General features: G+C 44.4%; 1 protein-coding gene across 1 annotated transcript in view; it reads left to right on the forward strand.

The window, feature by feature from the left end:
* Positions 1-5,881: 5,881 nt before the first annotated feature.
* CTTNBP2 (cortactin binding protein 2) overlaps positions 5,882-11,361 on the forward strand; it is a 146,348-nt gene continuing 140,868 nt past the window's right edge. The window contains exon 1 of the mRNA XM_045288873.1: positions 5,882-5,959. Coding sequence (XP_045144808.1) covers positions 5,897-5,959 — 63 coding nt within the window. The 5' untranslated portion in view covers positions 5,882-5,896. The remainder of the gene's footprint in view (positions 5,960-11,361) is intronic.

The following is an 11,361-nucleotide window of genomic DNA, read 5'->3' on the forward strand; positions in this document are numbered from 1 at the left end:
GGATTTACTAGGTGGATTTTCACAAGGTGCTTTTTAAAAAGTGCCTTTTCATTGGGTACCTCTGGGTATGTGACAGGTTGATGCCATGAACGATCAAACAGCTTGGGTTTTGTTGTTTATTTTGTCTTTAATTTTTTTATTCATTATAATTGTCTTTCCATCACTAAAACTGATATCTGGGTATTTTTGTTTGTTTGGTGTGTGTGTGTGTGTGTGTGTGTGTGTAATTAGGAAACCCAAGTACTGTAATGATTAGTTTAGTCTGAAAGTTTTTGCTGTGACTTTTTGTTTGACAAGAGTTTGGGAAACCATGGATACCTTAATGGAAATTTTCATTTTCTTATGTGAATGGCACTGTTGTTATCTGATCTTTTATCTTTTTTTGAAAAGTAGAGCCCAATTTAGTTTTTTTGAAACCTAAGATTTAGAACAACTCTTTATGTTCTTAAACCTAGACGCTAGAATGGCTTTTTTCCCTCCTGTATCTAAGTCCTTCCATGTGAGTACTAAGATAATTTAGTTGGGTAGATGTGCACCTCATACAAAATAAAAAAGTGTTTTGATTTGGATTATAAGGGTTTTTTGTTTTTGTTTCTGGCTTTGTTTATTTTTCTTAAAATACCCAGACCAACTTTATTTATAAAGTTCCTTTTCAAACCCCCAGCATGTTTTCTGGTGTGTTCATTTTTACCCTGATTTGTCAGAATTGGGCATGGGACTATGAGGTATGGGAGAATGGCAATTTATAAATATAAGTGTCGTGTCCTTGAAGACCAGGAACTGGTAGTGTTTGCCTGGAGGGTGGGGGAGGGATAAAGGAGAGAGACAGACCTATAGGCAGGTAGACCTGCACTGTATGTTTTAAAAAGATGCATCACTTAATGTAAGGTGCTGGGAAACTTTCTTTCTTTCAAGGTGTTGTGGAACAATCCATGGTTGGGTGAGAACCCTTGAAGCAATGGTTTTTATTTCAGAGATTTTCCCTTTGCATTGATGGCATTCACAGGAACAACAAAAGTGTGGGTTGCAGGTCTCACTGTGTGGTGTGGATAGCAGGAACCAGAGCCAAATCTCCGAACTTTAATACAAATCAGAGCGCTGGCCGGGCCTTCATAATTTATTCGTGTTTCAAATGGAGTGCTTTGCTTATGAAGCTTTAGGGAAGCAAGTACAATAAACTACACAATTAATTAAAATGTTTTAGAGCAACCAGCAGCAACATGAATAAAACATCCCCTTCTGCAGCACATTAGTAGACTTTCAGCTGATTCTTCCATGTCAGTGGGAAAAACCAGGATGAAAGGGTCTGACTTTCATCATCATCAGTGGACTGAGCTCATTGGACTTGGGCTGGTAGCTTTTCAAAGAAGCAGACTCATGGCCAATATCCCATTCCTCCCTACGTAAGCATCTGGGCGCTCTCAGCTTTAATAAAAACAGACACCTGCCTTTATTTAGCACTGGCTTCATCACTGAGCCCTTGTTTAATCCTCACAAGAACTCTGCAGGGTAGATGTTAAGGTTTCCATTATACAGTTGAGAAAATGGGCTTGGATAGCTTATACCATGGCTTCTTAAAGGCTAGTAGATAGCATCAGCATCATTGGGAAAATTCAGATGGCCCATCTCAGGGCAAACACAGATGCTCCTTGAATCAGACCCAAAGGCGGGGGGCCCCACCATCAATAATGTAACATGATCTCCAGGTGATTGGCAAGACCCCCTCAAGCTTGAGAACAGGTGGGTTGTAAGCATTTCCTTGGCACCACTGCATAATATGGGGGCAGAATTTGAAGAATAGTATATTGGACTTGGTTATCCATAAGGACCTTTTATAAAGTAACATTTTAAGGAAGGGTCCCCTAAGGCTATGCATCCTTTATGTTTGCTATAGGTTTTCCAGCCCGCCCCCCCCCCTCTATCATTAGCTCCTGTCTTTTCAAGTAACTGCTTCACAAAACAAAACCCCCCAACCACCAAACTCACTTCCATCCAGTTGATTCTGATTCCTAGCGACCCTCTTAACACAGAATAGAATGCCCGTGGTTTCGAATGCTATGCCCCTTCACCAGAGCAGAAAGCCTCATCTTTTCCTCAGGGAGCAGCTGTGGGGTGGAGGCAGGGATTGAACTGCTGACCTTGTGGTTAGCATCCCAACAGTGTGCCCCAAGAGCTCCTAAGTAACTCTTTTGAGCAGGGGGTGGCAAATTGCAGCTCTGTGGGAACATTCATGTGGCTCTGGGGTAAAATTGAAAATGAAAATAAAACTATCATAGTTTCCTTTATAAAATTTTCAAAGGATATTGTGTTAGTCCAGGTTGACTAGAGAGGCAAATCCAGAGACACTCATGTGTACAAGAAAGAGCTTTATATCAAAGAGCAATTGTTTACTGAGAAAACATCCCAGCCCAGCCTGCATCGAGTCCTTAAGTCTGATATTAGCCCATTTGTCTGATACTAGTCCATAAATTCCTCTTAAGACTCACACAACACATGCAATATGCTAAAGGCAGGAAGATCACAGGCTGGTGGGTGGATCACAGCCTTGTGGATCCACTGCTGGTGGAAGCATCTCAGTGCTTCCTCCTCCTGCTCTCTGTAGCGCTTCCACAGGAAGGTGAAAGCAGAGAGAGAAAAGAGAAAGTTCTCAGGATCCTCCTTGTGGGCATGGCCCACACCTTTCACAGCATCATCAGGCTGTGACCTGATTGACAGGCTAGACTTCACCCCTTCACTCTTAATAGCCTCAAGTTGACACAAGATTATGTAACTACCACAGAATATGATTCCGAAGAATGGTGATTTCATTTGTTTGCAAAAATATATTTAAGACTCACAAATAATTTTTAAATTATTGGGAAGAACGGGATTGGCTCTTCCATCTCAAAGGTTTGCTGCCCCCTAGTCTAGTGTATATGAAAATTTGTTTTGCTAATTTCAGGATAATAATAAAGCTTTCACAAACTTTGTTCAGATAACTAGCAAGCTGTAGTTCCCCTTTCCTTTTATGCCATTGCTTTGAAACTGACAAATGACCCGTTCAGGAACCTGCCTGTGTGAAAGCCCTGGAGTTCTTGTTTTGGGCTTTGCTGTGTTTCCATCTGTTTCTTCAGGGGTAAAGCACAGGTACTAAACGAGTTCGTATTCACTTCGATAGAACAGCGCTCTTTCCGTCTCAGTTGAAGGAACTTAGATGGTTGGTACAGTGCTGATGAAGTGCACAAACAAAGCATGCGGTTCCTACCCTGGTTCTGCCACAAACTTCCTGGTATGCTATCTGACTGTGCTTCTCCTGGCTAAAACAGAGCCACAGTGATAGTAAATAGATTAGATATGAAGCATTCAAAATATAGTGATACCTCAGTTGTGGAACTCAATTCATTCCGAATTCATGTTCACACACCCACTGAAAAGTTTGAGAACTGACCATATTATTCCCACAAATAAAAATAATAGAAAACCAAATAATTGGTCTGAGCCTCCAAAATTACACTTTTAAGTTTATTTTACTGGGATTTTAAATCAGTTTGGAGGCATTTGGCCTTCTCCCATATCACTGTCTCAGACACTCATTCCATCGAGTTGTTTCTGATTTATCCACATTAACAGTCACTTTTCAACCTCCCAGATGGTCTGGGCTCTGTTTCATGGTTAACGATTTCACACCTTTCACTACATTAGCTGCTTTAATCACATTTCCCCTCCCACAATGTGGATAATGTCGACTTAGCCATGTTGTATGCAGCTGCCAAATCAGGCACGCAGCAACCTAATTCAAATTTTGCAATGACTTCTTTCTTGAAGACTATCGTGGTTCACACAGTTTTTCTCTTAGCTTTACTGGGATATCGCTAACTTTCTTTGGAGCGACGGTATTGATATTTTACACAAGTACAGTGCACCCCCCACCCCACCCCCAAACAAGCACAGTGAGGAATGTTTTCATGTACGCACACAAGCACTATATGTTGTCCAAGCAAGAACGGCTCTTACACTGAAGGGTCGCCCCTCTGTGTCCGTGGCGAGAGGCGGCTCGTCACTCACTCTTGGCGGGGACAGGCTTTTTTTTCACACAGACGGTTGGTTTGATTATAGAGCAAAGCTACGACCATCGATCAGCTTTTCCTCAGAGTTTGCTGTTGAGTCGTGGAAAGTTCGAACTTGGAGTCATTCAGTAACTGAGGTCTGACTGTGCTCTGCAGCCCATTGGGTGCTGTCCATCTGTCCTATTCTAGACATCTGAGGTTGCGCGGTGGTCGGTGGGTGCCAGGGGTCGGTTCAGACGCACAGTGACTGTGTGCACAGCAGAAGAAAGCACTGCGGCATCCTCACCATTGTTAGGGTGGAGCCCACTGCAGCCACTGCGTCAGTCCGTTGTGTCTGGTCTTCCTCTTACATTGCCGTTATCTTCCAAGCACGATGACCTTCCTAGGGGCTGGTCTTCCTTGATAACATGTCCAAAGTACGGGAGGCGAAATCTCACCATCCTCGCTTTTAAGGAGGTTTGGCTGAACCTCTTTCTAGACAGGACGTGTGGTGTGGAAGGAGCGTCGACACTGGAGTCACCAGAGCCCAGGTTTAAACCCACTCAGTGGTTCTCAACCTGTGGGTCGTGACCCCTTTGGGGGTCCAACGACCCTTTCACAGGGGTCGCTCGATTCATAACAATAGCAAAATGACAGTGATGACGTAGTAACCACAATAATTTTATGGTTGGGGGGGTCACCACAACATGAGGAAGTGTATTAAAGGGTCGTGGCATTAGGAAGGTTGGGAACCACTGCTCTAACCAGGTCCTTTTTCCGCTGTAAGATAGAGGTCAGAAGACCTACTTGTACTGTGTTATAAGGAAAGAGGTCAGGTTTGAAGCCAGAGGAGTTGAGAGTCAATGGCTTATCGGGGATTTGAAGCTGTGAGATTGGCCAAGGTCATTGGGAAGGGGTGTCAGAGGAAGAGGGTGAGGTAGGGGAACACTGTGTGAGCCCCGGGACCTCAAGTTCGGTGTCAGCTTCATGCATTCTAGGCCTGGCTCCCTCTCTGTGTAACGACCGCTGATAACCATATAGCGGGCTTCCAAACTCCGCTCACCACAGGACTCAGCTGACAGGACATGGGGGGTGGTCCAGACGTGTTTGGTGGGGGCGGCAGGGGGCACGCCTTGGCAGAATGAAAGGCCTGTACCTTCTAAAGAGTGCAGCTGCTGCTTGACTCTTGGCTCTGCAGGGATGTGAATCTGGGGTTACGCAGCCATCAGGGTTTACATGAGAAATCAGGGACCTGGACTCTCTTCAGACTCTTTCAAACGGCCAAGTTAAAAAAACAACGGAATCGCTCTGTGGCCCAGGCAACCCACATCTGTGGACCAGATTTTGGTCTGCGGGTTGCCAGCCCATGGCCTCTGCTGTCGATTGTTCTGTAAATATGACCTGCTATTATTGCATGTCCTGGAATTCATTCGGAATAACCTCCCAGGAGGCTGAAGGCTGAGACTCTTCTAGGAACACATCAGGGTTTTCTTGGTCATCCTTGCAACGGCCCCCCAACACACACTGGAGCTGTTTAGAGGTGGACACCAAGGGCTACTAGCTTTGTTGTGGAATTTGGTTAGATTTCAAATCCAGATGTACAAGCTGGGAAAATATCTCTCCGTAAATGAGTGATTTGGGAGATAAGCTGTCAGGTCTTAGCCTTCCTCCCCCGAAGGTCAGATTGAACCTGAACTGTGCCCCAGGGCATCCTCGACAGCCTGAGAAGCAGGGATAAAAACAATCCCTCCAGGGACCCATAGGACCTGGCCCTGGTACCTGGGAGTAGCTTTCAATATGGCTTTGTTTGTTGGTTTGTTTTACAGAGAAAAGAGTTTGATGTGGACACGCTCAGTAAGTCTGAGCTGCGGATGCTCCTCAGCGTGATGGAAGGAGAACTGGAGGCCAGAGATCTCGTCATCGAGGCCCTGCGGGTAAGAAGGCGTCTCCCCAGGCGGGGACAGTGCTTTTCAACCCTCTGGATCACTCTCTTTTTTCCAAAGGGTCACCAATGCAGATCCTTATTTATGGATGTTTAGTCCAGTATGTTTAAAATGTTAACCTCAAATGAGCTTTGCTCTCCACATCCCATACCAACCCCAACCCCAACCCCTAACTTCATCACCTCCTCCAAAGAACCGGGAGTTGGAAGATCATTGACATGGTAGGGACTGAGACTGAAGTGGTTAATGTGGAGAAGTAAACGGGAAATGCTCACAAATCCTCTTACACTTCATGTGTTTATTTGATTTGAGACATGTTTCAGAATATTCGTAGGTTGGTATCCTACAAATGTGTGAGGATAGTGAGGAAAAATTAAGAGCATCATATCCGTAAATGATCCGGCTGATGAAAGTGCCACAAATATACTATACATGATGCATGGGCTTATCTTATTTTACCAGGGGGCACTACCTCAATTTATTGTAGGCCATTTATTGTGACTCATGAAACAAATCTAAGAAATGACAAGATAGCTCACCTTGGAGTTCCTTGTTACCATCAAGCCCACTCCAATCCACAGTGGGCCCACAGAGCAGGGCAGAACTGCCTTCTTGTGTTTCCAAGACTTGAAACCCATGTTATAGGAGCAGGCAGCCTCATCTTCCTCTTGTAGAGCAGCTGCTGGGTTCAAACCATTGACCTTGAGTCCAGGAGCTCCTAGTATGTCGGAAATAGGTGACGATAGACAAGCTTAGACATGGAAAAGGTGGACTTGGTAAGAAGACACTTTTGTGGTGTAGGGAGAGCTCATTCCTGAAATTATGTCTTTGGGGGCATTTTCACAGACCTGGCGTTGGAACAGAGAGACTACTGTTGGTCCCTGGATTTCAGGACAACAAACAAATGCAGCCACTCCTTGTGAGAAGGATGAGGCTTTCTGAGCTTTGCAGACTCAGAAACCCACAGGGCAGTTCTGCTATGTCCTCTAAGGTGTCTAGGAGTCAGAGCTAACCCCACAGCAATGAGGTACAGCACCTGCAAGCCACTATTGTGGGGCAGGCGTTTCTTTTTTAATGACAAGTTGTGCTCAGGAGATTTTGCAGTTTCATTGTGAGAGATGGTCCTCTTGTTCCACATTTGGAGCATTTGCATTGCTGGCTCCTGTATTTTCTGGGGTGAACTTTCTTGGAGAAATGCTACGGCCAGATTAGCACCAACATGTGTGACTGCTCACCTGAGGAGCGTGCCAGAGCACGGCCCGCAGCTGAGGTCATAGTGTAGCCCTTTGAGATCACACCTAGGTGGAGTTCTGCAGCTCCACAGGAGCTGTTTTTTGGTCCCTCTCTGTTAACGTGTAAAAGGCATCGATGCGGTGGAATTTTCCATTGCTCAGTGTTTGCGCGTTTAGTAGAGTTTGCATGTTTCTGCATATTTTCCTTAACTCTGTGTATTTCTCTTTTTCACTTAAATGTAATGTTTTTAAATGCAAGAGTAAAAGTAAAGGCTTGCTAATGATCAAGGCTTGCCAACAGAAAGTTGTTCAGAGACTTGCGGAATGCTAGGATTGATTACAAGACGCCATCTGTGGTACCCTAGTTCAGTGGTCAGGTCCAGAGCCATCAGTGGTACCCTAGTCCAGTGGTCAGGTCTAGTGTCTTATTTCATGAAAACGTTCTGTGACCTTTTAAACAATCCTGTAACGAAATGTGTAGGTAATTGCATGTGTATGTAAGTTATATTAAAATTTTTAAAAATGCATTGTTCTCACTTTGAGCTAATGGAGAAAGAGCAGAAAAACAATGAACCTATAATGAAACGTATTTAGATCAGCGGTTCTCAACCTGTGGGTCGTGACCCCCTTGGGGGTCAAACCACCCTTTCACAGGGGTCACCTGATTCAGAACAGTAGCAAAATTACAGTGATGAAGTAGCAATGAAAATAATTTTATGGTTTGGGGTCACCACAGCATGAGGAACTGTATGAAAGGGTCGCGGCACTAGGAAGGTTGAGAACCACCTATTTAGATGAATAAATGCTTAGACCTGACCATACTGGAAGACATGCTAAAGTAGTTGACTGTTTGCACCTGTTGGCAGCATTACCGTAAATGCAATTGCTTCAAAAACATGCTGGTCCTGGCCTGCGATTTTGTAGACTCTAAGAGTCTACATCACGAAAGAGGTGATTTTTGAAATGGCAAGTGAGTCTTGCTAATGTCCCATAAAAAAGTGGATATTTTTGTGGTAGTTGCAGCCTTGAAAAAAATCAATGTGTGTATGTTTGTTACAACTGAATGATAAAAACGTGTGCCTGTCTAACGAGGAGTTGTAATCTAGGCTCAGATAGTTGTAATGGAGGTTCTTATGAATGGAATGAACAGGGGAAAAAGTGGAAGTTGGATACCAGCTTTCTTGTGTGTGGGATACCAGCTTTCTTGTGTGTGTGTGCAAATCCCCAGTCACCGTGAAAGCTATCAACCTTCTCCCATATTTCCAAAATGCCTCCAAGGGCACAGCTACTGTGGAGAAACACTGGCCCAGCCTCAACGCCTTTGATGAGTGGTTAAGACCACACAAACAGAAAGGAGGCCCACAAAGATTATGACTTATCTGAGGTCCCAAAGATGGCTTCATCAGAGGGCTAGTGGAAACTCAGTCAACATTTCCCAATCCATGCCACCCTGCCTCCCAGGTGAAACAGTGTATTTGGACATTCTTAAAAGCTTTATGCTAACTTTTTTATAAGTAGAGAATTGTGTTCACTTGCTTCTCTTTGTCTGATTATGTTTAAGAGTAGATAATAATATTCTTTTGAACACCTGTGGGAACCGGCAGTAAACAGTGTAGGGGTGGTCGTTGTGACCTCTGGCTTCCTTATTGCCATGAGGCAGAGGTCAGACATGCCTCCACTCTCCATCCTTCTGTCCCTCCTCTGACACCAACCTTTCCTTCCACAACAGACTCCTTCTATGCTGGGTTCAATGCTTTCTTGCAATGGCTACACAGATCTCACAGACTGCACTCATGATTAAGGTGGAAGTGGGGGGCGGAAGCTCAGAGACCCAGATCAGAAAACATGAAGGACGCAGTGGTTGGTTCACAGCAACACTTCTCCTTAGCCAGCAGCCAAGCCTTTCTCTCACCTTCAGCTGCTCAGCCATGTAGCCCCTCGAAGGTGACCAGACGTCCCACCATTGGCGGGACAATCCCGATTTTTGGCATTTTATAAAAGTCCTGATTTTTAGAAAGAATGCACGACAAGTTGGGAATGGTCTACTTGGTCCATATAGACCAAATTTTAAATCAAGAAGCCCCCACCCCCACCCTACCCCACCCCGGTCAATGGTGTCCCGCTTTAAATCTGGTCACCTTACTCTAGACCACTCCTCCATGGCCCAGGAAGCCCACCGATTGCTCTGTCTCACAGTCCTTTGATCTTGACATGGCTCCTCTGTTCTGTCTCATGGTTTTCTTGCCTCAGCCTTTGCTTTTAACCTGGCACCCCTCCTCTGCCCACAGTCTCCGGTGCCTCTGGTCTCAGCCTCTGACACTTCATCCAAGATTTCCAACTGGCTGCTCTTCAAATGGTCCTGGACTCTCTCTCTCTGCCTGAGATGTTTGTTAGGTGCAAAGGAAGGGCTTGGATGGATGTGCGGTTTTTGTCTTTTAGCAGGCCGTGTCCTCTGGTCCATTAGCCTAGCACCCAGAATTATACGTCACCTAAGGAGTTATGGCTCGAAGGGCTGTATTAGCTGACTGCATTCAGGAGCTATCATGAACTCACTGTGGAAAATCCTGCTTTAAAGGCATCCAGGTCAAGGAAAAGTATGTAGAAAAGTATCTACTAAAATTAATATGTTGTTTATTAGTCACATCTATTTAAAGATACATAAAACATTTATGCATGCATTAGCATGTCCATCATAGTGCGCTGTCGAGTTGATTCCAATACATTGCAAACTCGTGTTCTACTCAGAGAAGAACTGGCCTTGAGGGTTTCTTGGCTGACATCTTCACAGACGGAGAGCCCGGGTGAGTTTGAACTGCCAACCTTTCAGGTCGTGGCTGAGCACTTAACCCTTGTCCCATCAGGGCTCCTTTAACAATGGCTATAAAGACTCAGAGTTCAATGGTTTTCTTAAGAAATATTGTCCCCACATCAGAGTTCAAAATTGAAAATGTGCATTTAAAAATATTTTGTAATGCTTCGAAAATGCCCCATGTAGTTTACTCTTTAAATCTGCATTCCAAGTTTTAGGCAGCATTTAGTTGCCTGGTTTTTTCAATTGAAAAAGACCTTCAGGGTCGTTCCACTCGGTGCTGGCATCTTTATGTAGAACAAAGGCAATTTCTCTTGATTGAACAACGCTTCCACTCTGGTTCTGGAGTGCTAAGAATATGGTAAGAGTTCTCCTCTATGACGTGTCAGATAAAAAGTGATAAAGGGGTCGTATTCTTGGTTTCAACCAAGTGAAACGTGCAGCCTTTTGTATTTCAGAATCCTCCCATGATTGCTGGCAGTTGAGGAACACATGATTTTTTGGTGTGTGCTGTTCATTTTAATGAATGAAGGAATGAACTGGCTGAGCAGAGCTGAATCCATGAAGACATAAATTAATTGAAGGTCCTTTCCTGACTGCCGACCCAATGCCTTTGTTCCCTGGATAGAGAAAGGACGGAGAGCGGAGACCAGGCATTGTATTGTTTCTGCAAGCAAGTCGTTATCCTCAGATTCAAACAGCTGATGATCTTTTAAAGAGCATTGCAGTTTGTCCAGCAAGGTTCTCATTTCAACGTGGGAAATAACCATTTAGATTCTGCTTCACCTCTGAGTGTTTTAATTTCCCTCGATGAACATTAACCATTAGTGAAGCAAGAGAAAAAGAATACCAGGCACAAACAACACCCTTGTACATACACGTATTAAGAAATGGAGGCATTACTGCTGGGAAATGGCCGTGTTGATTGATGCCGTCTTTGGCTCATCTAATAAGCCACCAAGTAGTCCCTGGAGGGTGTGAATGGTTAAAGTGCTTTCCTGTCAACTGAAAAGGTCGGCAGTTCAAGCCCCAGAGGTGCCGTAGAAGGAGGATCTGGCGATCTTCTTTGAAAAGGAACCATTTGAAAGCTGTGTGTTGCACGGTTCTACTCTGACACGCATGGGTCCTATGGGTTGGCGTTGACTTGATGGCAATGTATACATATATGTATTCTAGTTTTTAGGCAGAATTTAACTGTCTTACACACGTACGCACCATATATCCACGAGGAAGCTTCAAAAAGTTCATGGAGAAATTCCATAATCTTGTAATTCTGTTTTTCCATGAATTTCTTGAAATCCCCTCAAGTGTATCTATGTGAACACACACACATCTACACACCCAAGGCAGCT

The sequence above is a fragment of the Echinops telfairi genome, unplaced genomic scaffold (assembly GCF_000313985.2).
Source record: "Echinops telfairi isolate 266 unplaced genomic scaffold, ASM31398v2 ScPeMD7_23;HRSCAF=83, whole genome shotgun sequence".
Classification (NCBI taxonomy): Eukaryota; Metazoa; Chordata; class Mammalia; order Afrosoricida; family Tenrecidae; genus Echinops; species Echinops telfairi.